Raw genomic sequence first — 18,728 nt, forward strand, 5'->3', positions numbered from 1 at the left:
GAGAGCCACTCATCCACCTTTGCCTGGTGTGCTGCTCAGCAGACAAGAGGGAAAGGCACAGAGGGTCAGAGACAACTTGGCAGGGAAGACAGAGACATTTTTTCTGAGTTTACACCCAGTGGCATTTGCGTATTTTACCCAGCAAACCTTTAATGCCTTCCCCAGATCAACTTCACATTAGTTTCCTGCTACAGATTTAAAGGCAAAGTGACACCCCCACCAGAATCAGTACAAGAAACAACCAAGAGAAGGTCTGTGAGGCCAGGTAATAACCACGCACGGTTGAAAAGTGAGAACTGTCAATAGCAGCTTGTACACTCAAACCCTCTGGCCAGCTTGATTTATCAGCAAAACTAGAGCCCCCATTTCAGACAGCATCCTTCATTTTGAAAGGGGATCCTTCATTCAAAACCTGTTTTACAGGCCTAGGCTCTAAATGAGACAACTTCACGTATGCCTGCCAGTCACAGAGCTGTAAATAACCTGGCGCTGCTATCCAGCGCCAGCCTCAGTACTCAGCACGCCAGGTCAGTTCTAGTGAAAAGCACTTTGATTTTTTTCCTTTAATTCTTTACCTTTAAAGAAAAGTTCACATTGTACAGCAGGTTTAAAGAGGCAGCAGAGAACTGCCGTGCAGAAACGGGAGCTGGGTGTTCCTCGTTTCAACAAAGCGACTTTTAAAAGGGGAGACTTCACAGAGTCTGAACTAGGCTTTGAAGTCACCGTCCACAGAGATGGATCCAGAGGGATTTCCATCTGCGCCCTCTCTGTATTGCTTTCGCTGTCTGAACAGAGAGCAAACAAGAGCGCATCAGCGTGCCAGTGGAAGGATTTTTGGCCTTTCCCACTGATGCAAGGCTAGGGCACGATGTGGCTGTGAGACCTTATCTACGCTAGTTGTGGCTGCTCTGCGGGCGCAGCTTAAAATAGATGCTCTTTCCACAAAGATGGTGCAGGATGTTCTTCCTAGCTGCAAGGCTGGGGAAGCTGACCTGCTGCAAATTGTGATTTAGAGTAGCTTTGCCTGTTTGCCAGCGTTCTGCATTAATGGCTCTACAGTGAGGGCAGATCCCAGGGAAAATCCACCGGTTTGCAGGTAAGGAATTCTCTTCAAACCGTACAAAGCGGAGAGACTTTTCTGGCCTCAGCTCATGCAGTGAATAGTGGCATTTTTGCAGGATGGTGGCAGAGTTTCCAGAGATTGTAGCCCACTGACACCCACCTCTGCTTCACAGAAGCTTAGATAGAAAAATGTAATGGCAAAACCAGCACAAATAATGTCTCAAAACAATTTGCTGATTTCTCAGCTATGACATTTCCAATACAGGCCCCGTACTGGGATAACTAGTTTAAACACTTCTTCTCGAGCTTCATTACTGCATTTGGTTGCTGCTGTCAGGTAATTAGCATAGCTCTCCGTGGCTGGTGTCACAGGGGTGTTCCCTGATTCAGGGCCTGGGTTCCCAGAGCATTAAGACATGATGATGCTTGTATTGCTGCCTTGCAAAAATGAGTTGCATCATGATGCAAGACTCATAATCTCACATCTCTAGGTCCTTTACAGCACAAGGGCTGGGTTCAGTTGTGGATGTTTAGGTGTACACTCTGAACTTTCACTTAGGCCTCTTGACTGTCCTAATTAACTGTAGCCTCTAATAGGGGATCCTCTCTTAGCTCAAAGACTCTCAGTGCCAGCATTTCTCAACCTGCTATAGTCAAACCAAATGGTCTAAACCTCTATTTCCCAGATCATCTTTGCTGTTATTGTTATTTCTGCACTACAGGGACTCCCTCCACAATGAGTGGAGCTGCTATATCTTTCACTAGGACCTTCTGAACCCCAGGTCTCGCTCAATGGATTTTTCTGGGTGGTCCATCACATAAGAGGATCAAGGATTGTTGACTCTGGAAAAATCTCAGAAATATGAAGAAAGCTAGGAGGGAAGTTTCTTTATAGGGAGTGAAGCTAGGAAGTTGACTGTCCTTAGTACCTGTAACCACCCTACTGTAAATGTAACACAGAATATATGTGGACAACTAAGGCAACCTTCCAGCCAGCCCGAGACAGAACAGGGCTTTAAAAACATCATGAAATCACCTTTGCTGAACCCCTTTCGTTGTGGTCCATATCCGGAGCACCCCTAGTGAATCTGCCTCCTTTTGCCCATGTTGCTAGTTCGTATACTGTTCCATAGTCTCCCTGGACCTATTTTTAACATTTTTTCTGTGGTAAGATGAGGATTAATGTTTGTACTATCATGCAGAGAAACACCTCTCGTCACCTCCCTTGCCCTTGCTGGTCTCTGTACTAGTGTTTCCTTTTGCCCTCGGTATGGGCGTTTTAACCCAAGCTGAACCTGGATGACTCTGGTATTTGCATTCCGGCTATTGGAACTATCTCTGTAATTTCCATTTGCAAATCATAATTCTCACTCTAAATTGTAGTGTGGGTCTGCTCTTAAATAGTTGTTACATCCCATCCCAGAGGCACCCTAACTACCTTTCTGGGTGAGGGGATATTATAACTGCGACAAGCTCTTAAGAGTTAGCTATCACTTTTGAGCAAGTAATAGTTTGCAAAATTCCTTTGAGACCCGTCCTAATTAAAAAGTACTATAAAAGTATAATATTGTTATCACCACCTTCCAGCTGCCACCTGAAATTTTTCCTGTTACCTTTCTTTTCAAATCCCTTGTGTTCGGGAGTGTGTACGTGGCTGTGAAAGGTCTGCTCTTCTCAGAAAAATCCTTCCAGTCCCTCTCTGTATGATTTCACTCAGATTTCTGTCACAAGAACGTCCTGATATTTAGGGATGAGGAGGGAAACAAGACCTCCCATTGCTCAGGAGACATGCTTTAACTTTGCCAACAATTATTGCCATCCGGATGTAGCTCCGTGGCTCAAGGAAACAAACAACTTGCATTGTAGCGTAATTTCTCACACTGGTTACTGGCAGTGCAATGGGTATCTGGATCTAAAATGCTTTTATCTCATTGCATTCCCCTGCTGTGCAAAGATGGTCGCACACCTTTGTGTCTTGATGCAGAGGACATCTCACAGTGCGCATGAGAATGGAAAAACCCCATGCATTCCTCCGAGTCACTGTCCTGAAAATGTGAAAACTATGGGATCAAGCTCATGTCTTTACTCTCTTGATTAGTAGTAGGTAGAATTTTCTCATCTCGACACCCTGATGATCCTGTACTGCAAAATCCTTCCATGTCTGCTCTGAACCCCTGTAGAATATGAGCTCCTGACTGCATTTAGTTGACTATTGAAGGCTGTCAGGGTGTACGGATAATATTTAGAGTCCTAACTCTCAAAAAACAAGGACAATTACAGTGACGATGTGAGGATGCAGCTCATCTGGCATTGAGATACCTTCGAGTACATTTGCCTTTTTTGTTCCTCCTTTCTTCGGGTTTATAAGTCAATAAAACAACTACCAAATTGTTTTCCCTCTATCAACAGAGATTTTCTAAATTGGAACAGCTAGAGTCAATGGCTCTCACATGCAGCTGTGCTTGATTCAAGCTCAGGATGATGTTCAGACACTACGGTGACTGGCACCAAGACAACAGCCCTGATGGGCTGATTTCCTTGGTCTGAGCTGGTTGACAGTTTGTTGCCTACTCTTCATTGTGTGATGCTGTTTTCTACTCCTTGAGTGGAGAACTGAAAACTTGTAAACTCCCACCCCAAGGGCATCAATGATCACAGGAGAAGACTCAGGTTTTATGCTGTATTATGTTCTCGGATGGGCGGCGAAGCAGTGGGAACTACGTCTTGTGTGTTAACGGCAGGGAGACCTCACTGTGTTAGTTGCCGTGGGAGCGGATTTATCCATTTGCCAAAGGATCCCAAACGAACAGCGGGTTTTCAGAACTTTTCTAACGCGACATAGCTCAGTTGTGGAATACAGGTAATTTCTGCCAACTGCGTAGTTCCTAAACAGCTCTGTGGATAAGTGTCCCACAGCCAGATTGCCTGTAGTTATAGCTGTGCTGTGCCCAACCTGTACACACATGAAACAGAAAGATCTTGAAATGCGTAAACAAAGGCTTTGTCATGATCTGTTGGGCAGGGACATGGTGAATATGAATGACCGAGGGAGGGGTTGCCCAGAGTTAACGGCACAAGGCATTACTAAACAGCCAGGTCCTGGTCTGATCCAGAGACACAGCATGCACGCCAACCGGCACGTTACACCAGCGCATGGCTGCCCAGCCCTCCGCAGGCTCCAGTTTATGAACTGCCTTGCATGCAAGTGTCTGGTCTGAGCTTCTCTGGGAAGCCAGTGCAAAACGAAATGCAAATGAATCGCAGTGAAGTTGCTGATCTAAGCCAAGCATGGTTGACTACACCTCCTCCCTCCTCCTTTTGTGTTTTTTATTTTTTCCAAGCATTCCCCAGCTTCATCATAACATGAAAGCTCTCAATTCAGAGCAAATTAATCCACGATCCTGTCTAAACAGAATTCCTGCCGGAGGCATCGTCCTCTTGTTGCAACACTCGTCAAACGTCATTCCGTAATTACATGAAAACTGTTATTGCTGCAGAGGCACACCCTGGGATGGGCCCTTCACTGCATACACAGCTGAATTTTGAAACAGGCCTCTTCTCCCTCCAGCTAATGACTCCAGTGTGATTAAAAGCGGCACCATGACAGTAGCCTGGTAGGTGGGTGCTGCTGCTGTCTTTGCTGAGGGAGCTGAATCCCTTGACCCAGCCAGAAGCTCTGGGATCTTGTCCAGTGTCAGCACATGATCTCCATTTCAAGCAGTGCCAGGAACCCGTACCTCCCAGCTATTACTGTTCAGGGCCAAACGCGCAAGTGGAAGCACAGTGCCTCTTTGAAGTAGGCCACCCTCAGCCCCAGTTCATGAGACTCCCTTCTTCTCGCAGGCTGAGCTCTCACTGCAGAAGGAGCAACTGCAGCTGAAGATCATCGAGGTAGAAGATGAAATGGATAAGTGGCAGAAGGAGAGGGACCGCATCAAGGTGTGTATTGGGGTATTCTTTTAAATTCACTGTTCCTCCTGTACCTGTCACTTTCTTTTCTTTTCCACTCTCTCACATCCCTCTCCTCCTTTCCTCAGTTTTTCTGACGTATCCCGCTCTTACTCACTCCATCCCTTACCCAGTCTCTATCTCACCGCTCTCCAAAACTCACTCACGCCAAATCTTGGAAACAACAACTCCTACTGAAGCCATCTTGCAACATACCCTGCAGGAGATCAAGAAGAGGCAGCACAGCCTTGTTACAAAATGATCCAAGGCACCTCCCTGCTTTGGGTCCCTTCTTGTTCTTCAATCACCAGCAGCCGGGCTGATTTGGAAACAAACGTGTGCTGCTTTTTTTTCCTGCTAGACCACACACAAAAATAAACTCCAGAAGGGCTCTGGATTGCCCAGAGATAAGGCAACAGGAATAAATGCAGTTATACCAACAAACATCTTGTTTATAGTGGAACAGTTTATTTCCATACTGATACAGGGCTCCTTTATAATTCTTTCACCACACTAAGGGTTAGAATATAGTAATGGTGTTACTTTTTTTTCATTTATACTCTAACCAAATAGAGCAGTGAAAACACTATTTGGTGACACCCCTGGCAAATTTGCATAATATTAATAGGCAAAGCCATTCTTCTCCCTTTTATGTGGTACGCACACTATGACTTGCCAGTTCTGCTTTTCATCAGCTTTATTATTATTATTACTACTGTTATTATTATTATTGGAAATCTGACCTAGAAATTTTAACTCTTAATATAGTTACATCCACAGACCTTCTGAGGAATATTTCTGAGGGACCTAGAGGTCAGCTTTGTAAAAAGTGTTTCAGCACCTTTCATCCTTTGAAACGCTGGGAATTTGGTCCTCAAATTCTTGAGGAACCAGAACCATGATTCAGAAGGTTGAACACTGTTTTTAAATATCACCTAAGAGTGCAGTTCATGAATTGAAATAAAAGATATGCTCTTATAATTGGGAAGACAGCACGCCCTGTAGATTACACATACACACAATTATTGCAAGAACAAATACTACTTCTCTTGGCACAACTGTTCTGGTGCTAAGACTGCCATACCTGGAGTCTCCATAGTCACCGTCTAAATGCTGAGAATGCTTGAACGTATCCCCCTCTGTATCCCTCTATTAGCAAGTGACTCCCTGAGAAATTTAATATTTTACTTCTCTGGTGTCTTTCCTGCTGCCCCCTCTCTCTGCCCCTTCCCTCCGCAGAACTACACCACCAATGAGAAAGCCACAGTGGACCAGCATTTCAAAGAGCTGATCCGTGACCTGGAGAGGCAGAGGGATGAAGTGAAGGCTGCCCTGGATCAGAGGGAAAAGATTGCATCAGAGAATGTGAAAGAAATCGTGGATGAGCTGGAAGAGAGGGCAAAGCTGCTGCGGGAGGACAAGGAGAACAGGGAGCAGATCCACCAGATCAGTGACTCCGTGCTCTTCCTGCAGGTAACCGAGACCTCTTTTTCCCATGAGGACAGGGTTTGTCCCAAAGACAAATCCCAAGCTGGTGTAAGATCTCCAGTTCAATGCACATGCATGGCAGGAACAAACCCTGACATTTGAAGCTGTCTCTGCTCTGGTAGGTGAAGAACTAACTTAGGCATGCCAATGCCTGGTTTTTGGTTTTGGTTTTTTTTTTTTTTGTAGATGGCTATAGCTCACAGGCAGAACATTTGTTTGCTGTCCCCATCTTCACTGTTCTCCTTTGCACTTCGTACTGTTTGGAGCCTAATATTAGCCAGTTCCCTAGGATCTAGCCTCTGTCTCTTATGTTCCTCAGTAACCTCTCCCCCCCCTTCTTCTTGGCAGGAGTTTGGGGCTTTGATGCGGAATTACGTCCCCCCTCCATCTCTCCCAACATACAGTGTGCTGCTTGAAGGGGAGAGCATGAGCCCATCTATGGGACTCCTCAGAGATGACCTCCTGAACGTCTGCATGAGGCACGTGGAGAAGATCTGCAAGGCAGACCTTGGCCGCAACTTCATAGAGAGGAACCACATGGAGAATGGTAGAGTATCCGAGATCTGCCCCTTCCCTCCCTCCCCGGGCAAAGCCTAGCTCTGAGTCAGAGGAGGTGAAGCGTGATGAGTGTGCTCTCACAGAAGAGAAAGTAAGCAAGGACCAAGGGAAAATGGGAGAAACACTACCTGTAGCTGGGATTCATTCTGAAATATCAGAGATATCCTACCAGACTTATGTGGGGATGAAGCCAGTTGAACTACCAGGGATTTAAAGTATCTCGTGTGCAGGGGACACAGGGGTCTAAACTAGCCCCGCTTCCCTGAGCGCTGTTTCACGTTACGGCTTTGCAATGTCTAATCGGTTCAGCCACCTCCCGCATGCGACTTCAGAGCAACACTTCTCTTGGGGCAGGGGGGGCAAAAACAGCGACCCTTCCCTCCTGCAAGAGGCCAGCAGGGACAGTCTGCCTTGCATCAGGCTCCAACAAGCCCCTGTAAGCTTAGCATGATAGTTTCTACGTGGAAGTCTGCACAGATACACTAAGGCAACTCGGTCGCTCGCTAGGTAAATTGAGAAGGCAGTGGCAGAAATGTGAACGTAGCCACCCCAGTATAGCAGTTTTGAAATCCTGTCATTAGCCTGTTCGTACAGCTCAGTTACCACATTTGCTGTGCTGGTCTGACATACCATTTTACAACAGCCCATTTCAGGCACTGTTTGCCTGGCTGGAACATGAAATACCCTGCAAGTACCTGTCACTGAAAATCTAATAACAGATTTTCCACGCAAAAAGGTCTCCGTTTTGGTGTTCAGGTTAAGCTACGGCTTGAACCGGCATAACTCTCTCTGATCATGCTTCTCTGCACGTTCCCCTAGGGAGAGGTTTGTTTCCCACCGGCTCTGAGCCAGGATGATCAAGGGACATGCAGTGCCAAAATGGTCCCCATGCTTCAGTGATGTTTAAGGATGGGTGATCTCTCTTATGTGAATAGAGAGGTCACGGTCAATACTACAGCACCGCAAGTAATCATCTGAGTTTTAGAACCCACTTACTTTCTGTATCTCCCAGTTAGTTCTGCAGAAAGGACTTGTCTTGCATCAAGCTCACACATAGGATTAGGAGGACAGGGCACTAGAATGGGACTCCACAACTGAGGTTCACTTCCCAGCTCTCCCACAAACATCCTTCGTAACCTTGGGCAAGTTACTTAATCCCATGAAATGACCTCTTGCACTACAAATAATAGGGATTGGAATGAATTGTTATCTCACCAGGCTACTATAAGGATATAATCTATTAATAGTTGTGGAACCCCAGATACCAGAACAATAAAGGTCAAGAAGCTGGATAGGTAACGTGAGGATAAATTGCACCGTGCTGTCCAGGAGGACACGTGACTCAAAAAGATGCAGGAATAATTTCAAGTCCAGTTCATACAACACAAGCAGTTGAGGAACTCTGCTGCAAATCCGCAAGATCACTGTTATTTCATTCAAATTCACAGTACTCACTAGATATTCCTCCTGTATTAATACACCACCTTTTTTCCTGGCCAACAGCCATGCAAATCACTCCAACTTCCTTCCAGAAAAGACAGATCCATACTGCAAGACAATATGATAAAGGAGGAAGGGAAGAAACAACAACAACAAACCCCAAACCAAAAACACAGACAAAAAGCAGCCCGTTGAAAAGATGCACAGAGGTCAGAACGACATGGGTTCAGTTACTGGTCAGCACACTAATGTTTTTCAGAGCCTGGGTTTTGTGAATCAGCCTTGTCTGGCATTCACAATCTAGAGCAGTACGAATAAAGGTGACACGGGACCAGACTACCTTTAGCTCTGTAATGAGAACCACCAGTAATCATCAAGCGACAGCCTGCTGCCTTCCTACCTTACGGAGAGAAAGAGTTAAGTCCCCGGCCCCAAGGAGCCTGCACTGCAAACAGTTCATTAATGTTTATCTGGGGCCATCATTCTCCATCAGACATGAGTTAGATAGACCAGATACGTCTGGCCCAGAGCGCCAACTTTTCAGAAAAGTCAGGAACCACCTTCAAAGTGCTCACGATGCACAGGTAGAGCCAGATGTTTAAACTCTCCCTACCCAGCGAAATTGAACAGAAATCGGACAGTACTTGTCTTCCAGCCTTTAACACTGCGAGGTGCCTGGTCAGATTCTCAACACTGCATGTGTTCAGTTCTGCTGAGAAATTTGGCTCTAACTTAATACAAGTAGATGACAGGCAGCTCAAAATAACGTTTGTACATTTTTCTTTCTTCTTCTTTGCTCACCTGGAGATTTGCAGAATTTCCAAACTCTGGATGGCATAATGCCAAAGGGGTTTTGGATGCCTGACTACTCACAGCACTTCTGAAAACAAGTAGCATAAAACCACTTTGCATGCAAGTTATGATAACGTGGGAAGTTACCTTCCATCTGCAGAGCTGGTTTTTGCCAATCCTGAAGCAAATACATTTTACTCGGCCATTTGTACAATCCGACAAGAGTATGCATATGTTCGGTTCTAGTAGCTCTGGATAAAGAGTGACGACTACTTGATCACTTCTAATTAGGGTCCCCTCCATGTTACTGATGCCAGAAGTCCTCAGTGGTACTTGAAATCCATGGGATTCAAGCGCCAAAGCATATCTGAGCAGGGCAAAAATTAACTACTGCCAGAAATCTGGGCACTGTCAGAAACTTTACTGGGGATTTAATGGACACAGCTTGGAGTCTGCCTAATGAGAAGAACAGTGGTATCCACTCAGTTGGGAAATGTTATTTAAGGTGAGTCTCAGAAACTTCAGAGCTCTCCATTTTTCAGACCACATTACACTTGAAAGAGGACAGCACTCAGCATCTAGTGACTGCAAGGAAATAACTCCACAATTACTTAATGGATTTAATTAACTCAGACTCCCCCTGCGTCACTGCAACAAATTCATTTGCAACCAGCTTGATCTTCTAGTGTAAAAAAACTTCCCAGGAAGAAATATTATATTAATGGAATGAAACCTGCTTAATAGCAGACTCCAAAGGGACTCCACTTTCTTTTAGTTGTCATAACAGGCACCTACTTAGTAGTGTGGCAAGGAGACAAATAATCAGAAAGCATCCAGGGAGTTTAAATAACACAGAAACAAATTGGAGAAATAACATAAAAGTTTGTTCAGTGACTTAAGAATCAAAGAATGGAACTATTTAAACATGGGAACCAAATTTACCCCCTTGCAGAGAACAATAGGTTTATGTAATACTCGAGGCCTTAAAAGAAAGTATTGTTATGTGAAACTCTACTGATAGAGAGCATCATTTCCTGTGGATCAGTGTCAGAAAGCCAAAACCAGGCTGCGCAATACCTGGCAAAAGGGTTAGTTTTATCCACTTTGCATGAAGCCTGAACCAAACGCCCTAGTCCAAGAGCCCAGGAAGCTAGGGCTGTTGAAACTCAGGTTGAGCATCCTCCTCTAAAAATTGAAGACACCAACCCATTGAGCTCTCCCAACACTGACTTTCTTGAACTGCAATACTTGCAGTTCAAGATCTGCTGGTTGAAAGCCAGCTTTGGGCACAAGTTAAGCACACAAAAGAAGCCAAACCCAAACCACTGCTTTTGAAGTGGGATACATCTTTAGCCACACAGCAGTATTTTGGCAGGAAAAATGCCTCAACCCTCAAGTCTCCCTATGGATTTTCAGGAGATAGTGTATCTACTGAATGGCCGAATGCTTCAGCTGGGCTGTGCCTCCAAGGAAGCTTTCTTTTACCCCAGGCTGAACCTCTGGGCAGCTACAGCACTGTTTTACCTCCCGGTCAAAGAGTCCCACAGAGGAATTACAAAAATAGAGGAACTTGCTTTCAAAGAGCAGAAGCACCTCTCCTGCAGCACTGGAGGAAGCAATGCCAATCTGTTATCCCCTTCCCCCTCCTCCTGTCCCTCTCAAGGCCACTCCAGCTCACGCCCTGCTCTGCTCCTCCAGGTGACCACCGGTACATGATGAACAACTATGAGTGGAACCAGCCCGACAACTTGAAGAGATTTTCCATGTTCCTGTCTCCCAAAGGTACGACACCCTAACGGTGGTCAGGTTTCCTCCAAACAAAGCATAGGAAAGGAACTTCATTAATGATTTGTCCCAAAATTTGCTTTCCCTCCTATTTCCTGCTGTCCCCCGGACAAGATCAGTCCTTCTACAGTTGTTTATGCTGGGTCTTCTCTCCAGCTTACAAAGATTTGAGAAGTTTTTGCCTTTTCATCTCAAATAAGACAGCAAAGTTTCTCAACTCCACCGAGGAGAGCTAGAGCAACCGAACTCTTTCAAGGGTGTAGTTTGTGAATACAGGGGAGTTTTAACACGTGTTACCGCGTTGAAGTAAGTGTTACTCTCCATCGGAAGCTTACTCCACTGGGCTATTAAGTGTGAAAGTTACACTAGGCTTGTCCTGCATTAGGATTTTACTTTCACCAGAAGGCATACTTTTTTCCTGCAGGGAAAGGCTAGTAGTAGTGAGGAATATGTCCTAAAACAGCAGGAGTCTGGGGTTCCTTTCTGAGCTCTGACACTGCCAAGAGTCCTGGTGATCTGTTTATGTCCCAATTGTTACATGAACGCTACAGGCTGAGTCTTTGGAGTGAATGACTGTTTTCAACACATTGAGTTGTGTCTTTCTAAATTAGTGTCAGGACCTCCAGAGTGAGAAGCAGAAAGTGCTAAAAGCCTAGGCAGAGCAATGCCTCTAGAAACAAAAGAACAGAAAAGTTAGTACTAAGTAAGTAACCAAATTTCCTCTGGTCCCTAGAGAGCAAGGTCCTGCCTGGATTTGCCAGGTGTGCACAGCCGATGTTCTGCAAAGCCAGATGGTGGGCAGGGTGAAGGGCTACGCCAGCCATCAGCAGTGGCGCTCCCCTGAAGGCGTGTTGGAAGCACGACTGCTCTGTCGCTAGGGTTTCGTGGGGATAACTCACATCCCAACACTGAGCCCTTTGTCTGGATTTCCGCTTTGCCCTTCTCCTCTGTTACCAGCCCATGCCTGGCAGCTCGCTGGCAGCCCTGCCTGGCGCCGTGGGGGCGAGGACACCATCAGGAGCAGACGCAACGTTCCCAGTTCAGCATCCGCAGGCCTTTAGCAGGGCTGTTTCCTGCAGGCCCCCCAAGTTAGGGGGAAGCCTCTTCATCAGAGACTGCAGAGGGGCATTTTGCCAGTGGCGGGTTCGTTTTGCACGCAGCCTGTCTCCAAACGCCACCCGGACGGTTAGAGCTGCTGTTCTGCCCCAGCTGCTTCAGGGCTTTACAGGCCCCGCGCTGTCAGGGAAACACATGTCTGCTAAGCGGAGCTGCCGATGCTGGGGAGAGACCACGGTCCCGGCCCTGCATCCAACTGTTTTCAACCTTAAGGAATGGCTGAAAGTTAATTCTAAAATTGCATGTCCTGAACCCATCTCTATGCAAAACGTGGGGCTTCGGGTTCAGGTGGAAATGGCCCAACATGCATTTTAAGGGGTGTGGGGGGTGTGGGGGTGTGTGTGATGGGAGGAACGCAGTAGACAATGCCATCCGGCCATCACTGCTCCCATGTGTGTCTGGGACAGGGCTGAAACCTGACGTGGCAAGAGGAAGGGAAAAGCCATTTGCGGCAGTGCGACAGCATGGTATGGCCTGGCTGCTCGCTGCTCTGGACAGAAGTGCCTGGACTTCCCTCTGCTCCTCTCTGGAGGATCAGCTGCTGAGACCTGGGAGCAGCTGGGATCCAGCATCCCAGCCTCCTGAAGGACATGCCAAGAGACAGGATGGATCAGACAGGGACTGCTAGAGACAGGGTGTCTTACTGAGTGCTGTTTATTGGAGCCAGCAGGGGCACTTGCTGGATGCAGTCAGCTGCAGAGTAGTGCAAGGGTTGTACAGTGGCTGGCAGTTCAGTGGCCCACTGCTTCCTGCAATGGACTTTTGAATATACAAATACTGGGGCAGCGTTTGTTCTGCCTACGCATCTACGTTTTCCTGAGAGCACAGACATGTTGCCTTCCAAAGCTATTCATTCTTTATTTTCTACCAAGAAGGTTCCTTTGTACAAAAAAACCACTAAGGACGTGATTGTACACACAGTCTCTGCTGAAACGGGGATCGAACAGCACTGGATTCTCTACCAGGATGAGGGCTCAAGTGTGATAGCAAGGAACCAGCTGCTGAGACCACTCTGATGGGGACTTTGGGAATGAATCAGCAGGCAAAACAAGGAGACATGACCCACTTAACTTGCATGCTGGCTAGCAAAGGATTATCCAATGAATAATGCAATATACCCATAATAATTTAACTCTCTGTAGCTTCCTATGCTCTACCAGTGTGTCATGTAGAAGTCCAGCACTGCCTCCAATTGCATCGTTTCTAAGGAGTTCCATAAAATGGGAGGGGAAAAAAAGGACCACCCTGTGCATTGCACAGAATCTTTGAATATCTCATGATAGTTTTGTAGCACTCCCTTTTTCTCACTAGGTTAGATCACTGAAAATTCTGCCTGAGACCACAGGAGGAATGCTACTCAATTACTGCTCTGCACTAATTGTAGTGGCCCATACTAAGAAACTGCTTGGATTTGAGCTGAACCTATAGGTTTTTAAGCCCTGCTTAAATTCAGGGAGCCTTCCACTGCTCTTGTCATTAAAGACAGTATCACAGAGCATCTGCCTGCAGGGATGACATAATGAGGCAGAGGGGAGACATAAATGATTTCAATGCTGCCTAAAAGACAGAGGAACAGTCTGTTCAACTGCTCAACACTCCTTTCTGTCCTCTTCCACTGAGCTTTCTTCTCCTGATGTTGCAAACAGTTTGGCCAAAGCCAGGAGGAGGTTGGAAAGATCATCTTGTACCTTTGGAAGTCTCTGAATGAAGAGTAGAAGGGACAGAGGCACACAGAGAGGGAGAGAGAACTGCTTAAATAGAAACACTGCTTAAACAGAAAAGCAGTCCACAGGATGGCAGCATAACAGCTCCAAGTAGTCACCTCCCTCTCGCTCCCCTGGGAGTCCACCGTTTCACAAAAGGGGTATAACGGCACTAGTCTGCACCACAGCGTGATGTCCTAGTGACACCCTGGAGCACAGGCCTGTCACAGTGGCTGAGTCAATGTGTGCTTGAGCAAGAAATGTTCCTCTGCTTGTGTGTCTTGAGCTCTAAATCCAAGCCTCTGTCTGCAGGTCTCTTTGCAGAATAGTCACGTTGAGTAGACAAACCTGAGGTGGCAATTTAATGCAGCTAAAGACAGCTCTGTGGCAGCGAGAGCGCTTTGTTCTCTAAATGAGAAGTCTATTCACCATTCCCTAGAACCCAGAGAAAAAAGACTAGGCTTTCCTCTACTCCCTGGACCCAGATTTCTGGTTTGGGGCTGCTTCCAAATTGGTGGGGACTGTTTCATAGAGCAATGCCAGGCACAGGCCTTTGAGCCAGCTCATCAGGAGCCGACTGCTGAACTGGATGCTCTTGTTTTACAGCCAGTTTCAACCCACGATCATGGGAATTTTCCTCCTTCCAAGCGACTGAGGAAACACTTGGTACGGGTAATTCCGACTTCAGTTTGAAAGGATCTAACCCCCCGTGCCACAGCTTTCTAGCTGGCTAACCAACCTCTTCTGCTTCCCCTCTCAGCTCTCCTGTCACCTGTCAATCACTGTCTCACAGAACCATCTCTTAGCTGGGTTATCAGCACCATCTGCATACACCCAAACTCAGGGCGTCACTGTTCTAGGTGCTGTGTATATAGGAGGGAAAGGCATCCTGGCCCTCGTTGTTCAGACAGCAAAAGAAGAAGATAGAAAACATAGGTGCCAATTTGCAAAGATCCCAAGATACCCAACCACCTGCAATCGACGGGAGTGCCAACATCATCCGAGGCAATCTGCCGAGGTTGCGGCAGAAGCACGAGCAGACTCCAAATACCCTCGGCCAGTCTCAGACGCACAAAGCTGCTCATCTCCATCACACATACACCTTTTACTTAGCTCATAAGTTCTCAAAGACAGAGCCTGACCAACGTTCACTGTCTGTACAGCATCCAGCACAATGGGAGGGGGTACTTTGAGCTAGTTTACTGCGAACCAGCAGCAGCAAAGTCATGCCTTTTCTTCACAGATCCCCACCTTCCTTTTTCTTGCCTATAGTTTCTTACTTCGCTTCATTCATGCTCAGAAGGTCTTGCCTTTCCTTTCATTCAGAAGCAGCCTACAAGCATCCTCCATGGCCACTCTGCCTGGGGGAAGCTCTCGTGACTCACAGCCACACCTAAGTCATTTCTGCTTTTCATGCCACAGGCAGGGCTGTCTCCCTCTCATCGTCTCTGCTCTCAGATTCATTCTGGCAGCCAGGGCCTGACCCCAAGGAGGCCAGGAGGGGAAGCCTTGCTTTAATTTCAATGGGCTTTGAATAAAGCCTCAACTGCTTGGAGGCAAGGGAGCTTTGCAGTTACATAGTTTGCCTCATTACTCCAGTCTCTGGAGATGCAGTTCACCTGCGAGGAAGCTGCTGCTCTTCAGTCACACCTGCACTCTGGGTCTCTCAAGAGAAAGGCTCTTCCCTGCCTGCCTGGAGCATTGGGATCTCTTCACACTCGCACACTGTGTACACCAGGACCCCACAACTGGCTGCTCTCACTTGCCTTTTCTTACTAAGGGAAAAGGGACAAAGCTATTAGTTCCCATTTTCCCCCAAGCTAGTTGAAGGTAATTTTGAAATGCTGGGTGTGTTTTGAAATGCTTAGGCTTCCCCACTGCAGTGTGCAACACCATGGAATAACACAACCTCTTCTATCTTCCAGTAGGCAATGGCACTAAGCTGCCTTTTCAGTTCTCCTCGGTGGGACAGAATCCGCCTGGTGACTTCAGCAAACAGTCTGATGGGAGCCTCTTCACTAAGACCGGTACCAGGCATTTAGCTTCTCCCCCTTCTTTCTGCCCCTTTTTTAGGTGATAAGACATTTAACCCTGTTCTTGCTCCCCTAGAGAAGGCCTGGAGCAGTCCTATACCTGGCCAATATCTCCTGCCCTGACCGTCAATCTCCTAGATACACACACGTTTACATGAGCAACTTACTCTGCTGAACCAGGGCAACGGGAGTTTATTAAAGAGTGTTGAAAAGTATTAAAAACTTATACCTAGTGAATGGTTGAAGGGGTTTTAAATTTTGTTTGTAATGGGTAAAGATGAGAATTTTAGATGGCGTAGGGACCAGGGAGAAAAAGATACTATGAAATTATGTTCATGGCCATTTACCCCTCTAGCTTCATCAGTGTTTTAAAACAGCTATCCTCGTGGAAGAATAACAGCCACTGAGCACAACCTTTAAAAAAAAAAAAAAAAAAAAGCAGTAGCTGCCAGTCCTCCTTCATCCGAACCAGAATCCCCCATTCACCATCTCAAAATCCTGTTTTCACTACCCACTAAGTTCAAGGGCACCAGAGGTGGAATCCAAGAGCATCAGCACCTGCCAAGCAGAGTCAGGTCTGATTAATTTGCGAATGGTGTGGAAAGGCCAGTGCCTGATAGCACTGAAACTGGTTGTGATTCACTGGGGGTGGTATTATTTTTGAATCAGAACGGAGCTGGTGTGGTAGAAGGGGGTTAGGACTTATCACGCTGCCAGAGGTACTGTCATTAATTTCTGACACGAAACCCAGGCCTTGGCTCTTTGCACTAATTAAATAGCTGATAGTGTTCTTTGCAAGAGTTAGAATGCTTAGTTCGGGACTTGGCCTAAATTTAATTGGACCGATTGCATTCCACCTCTCTGCGTTCCTCAGACATTTTAATTAGACAGACCTTCTTTACTCCCTTTCCCTAACTGATTAGGTGGTGAATAGGCATCTGTCTGACGGCTGTTGTGTCCCACCCCAGAAATGGCTGCATTTCAATGTTAAGCAATGCAATACTAATTATGTGGCACTTCCAGTCCTGCTACTCATCTTGACGCTCGCAAGGGGAGATGGGGATGGTGGCAGGGACCGATCTATAACAGGCTGTTTTATGTTGTCACAGCTTATCCTTCAATAGTGAGACATCAGTCTGCAAAGGTGACGCCACAGACATGGAAATCCTCTAAGCAGTCTGTATTGGTAAGAAATATACCCTTGGTGTGAAAGCACGTGCACAGCTTCAGCAAGAGAACTATCTGTTCTAGGGATACCCGAGACTTCAGAGACTAGGGCTTGCGTCCTTTGGAGATGGGAAAGTACAAGCTTCAAGTCAACAGCTTCTATTATTTTTCTTCTGTGGTTAACTGCATCCACAGAAGGATGCAGATTAACCCCCCCCCCCACCTCCACAGTTCTGGGTTGTAGGAATAATCAATACTTCAGAAATGACATTTTGAAAAGATTCTGCCCTGGTCTAAAAGCTGATCCAGGCTTCTAGAAGCTCTACAAGCACTATAGCACACACGCTGCTATCTGTAGTACTTTTCATCCCTGCAGGGATATCATACACTCTTAGTAGCCTGTGACATCTAGAAAGCGCAGATTGTGTAAAGTACGCCAAAGACAACCATATAAAAGTTAAATCACGAAAACTTGCTAATTACAACCTACAGTGGGCAGATGCAATATCAAAGATGAGGGGTCGGACTACGATCATAAATCACTAGAACACTCTTTGTGCACTGTTAGCACAAAACAGGTAACAGTGCATCATAAGGGGCAGAGGACAATGATATTTTAGCTCTTGTAATCTTAAGTATACAAGGTTAACAAACAGTTAATGCATAACCACAGAAGCACTAAGTTCATCCATTTTTCTTGACATCCATTCGCAGTGTGCTGCATTAAGATCTTGCACGATCTGAATTGAGATTGTCAAGTTTTTGCCCCCATCTCTGCAGATGAAATCTATTTTTTGAATTCTGATTTTACATTTGTGAAAGATTATTTACTCTTCCCTGGAAATAAGACTTGTAAGAAGGAGAGGGTCAAGAATCGAGAGCATTCCCACGCTGAAGGAAGAAAACAGGAAATACACAACGGTTAGAAAGTGGCTGCCTAAGGACTGCAGCTGTATATCTCTGCTAAATTTTCAAGGCCCCGCCAGGAGATGAATGCCAGTGAAAGGGACGTTCCCTGGTAGACTGTATCACTTTCAGAAAGTCCAGCCTCGAGTCTCTGAATGTGTTACAGCAAAGCACATCTCTTAGGAACTGCAAAGTTTTCTCTGTCTTACGTTTGATCACTCCCTTCCTAAAAGATCATCCGCTTCATCGTGTGTGTGCCCAGATGGAGACTTTCCCCAGTGATTTTTAGATACCAACCTATCCTCCCCAATGGTGGTGTTAGACTGGGGAGGTCTGGTCAGGAAAGTGAAGCCTCTGTTAGCACTGGCAAATGTGAGTATTGTCTTCTTGGCAATAAGGACCCCACTGTACGACAGTCAGCGTGCCGTGCTCCATGAACACAACTCCTGCTTGCCTTAATGCCCATAGAGAAAGCTTGGGTAACTTCTCCCACACAAAGCCACCAGTCTTCTTCTGTCTCCCTTTCTTTCTCAGGCATACACTTGTAACGTCTATTTTATTTTTATAGCCTATATTCACCAGATAGCCTTGAACCTAACAATTGCATTGATAAATATAAGCATTAAAAAGTCCCAAAATAGAAATAAATGCTCTGGACTGCAGTAGCTCTGCAGGAGTTTTTATGGTCTATTGGGCCAATAATCTAGCTTTTAAAATAGTCTTAAATATG

The 18,728-nt window shown here is 46.2% G+C and overlaps 1 protein-coding gene across 10 annotated transcripts in view; it reads left to right on the plus strand.

Annotated features, from left to right (window-relative positions):
* TRIM29 (tripartite motif containing 29) overlaps window positions 1-18,728 on the plus strand; it is a 63,214-nt gene that overhangs the window by 39,777 nt on the left and 4,709 nt on the right. For 7 of the 10 annotated variants that reach the window (XM_054802965.1, XM_054802967.1, XM_054802968.1 and 4 more), the window contains 7 exons: window positions 4,906-5,001; window positions 6,250-6,483; window positions 6,847-7,045; window positions 10,987-11,070; window positions 14,499-14,558; window positions 15,818-15,919; window positions 17,035-17,111. In XM_054802965.1, coding sequence (XP_054658940.1) covers window positions 4,906-5,001; window positions 6,250-6,483; window positions 6,847-7,045; window positions 10,987-11,070; window positions 14,499-14,558; window positions 15,818-15,919; window positions 17,035-17,111 — 852 coding nt within the window. The remainder of the gene's footprint in view (window positions 1-4,905; window positions 5,002-6,249; window positions 6,484-6,846; window positions 7,046-10,986; window positions 11,071-14,498; window positions 14,559-15,817; window positions 15,920-17,034; window positions 17,112-18,728) is intronic. The other 3 variants (XM_054802970.1, XM_054802972.1, XM_054802973.1) reach the window with 3 other exon arrangements.

The sequence above is a fragment of the Grus americana genome, chromosome 24 (assembly GCF_028858705.1).
Source record: "Grus americana isolate bGruAme1 chromosome 24, bGruAme1.mat, whole genome shotgun sequence".
Classification (NCBI taxonomy): Eukaryota; Metazoa; Chordata; class Aves; order Gruiformes; family Gruidae; genus Grus; species Grus americana.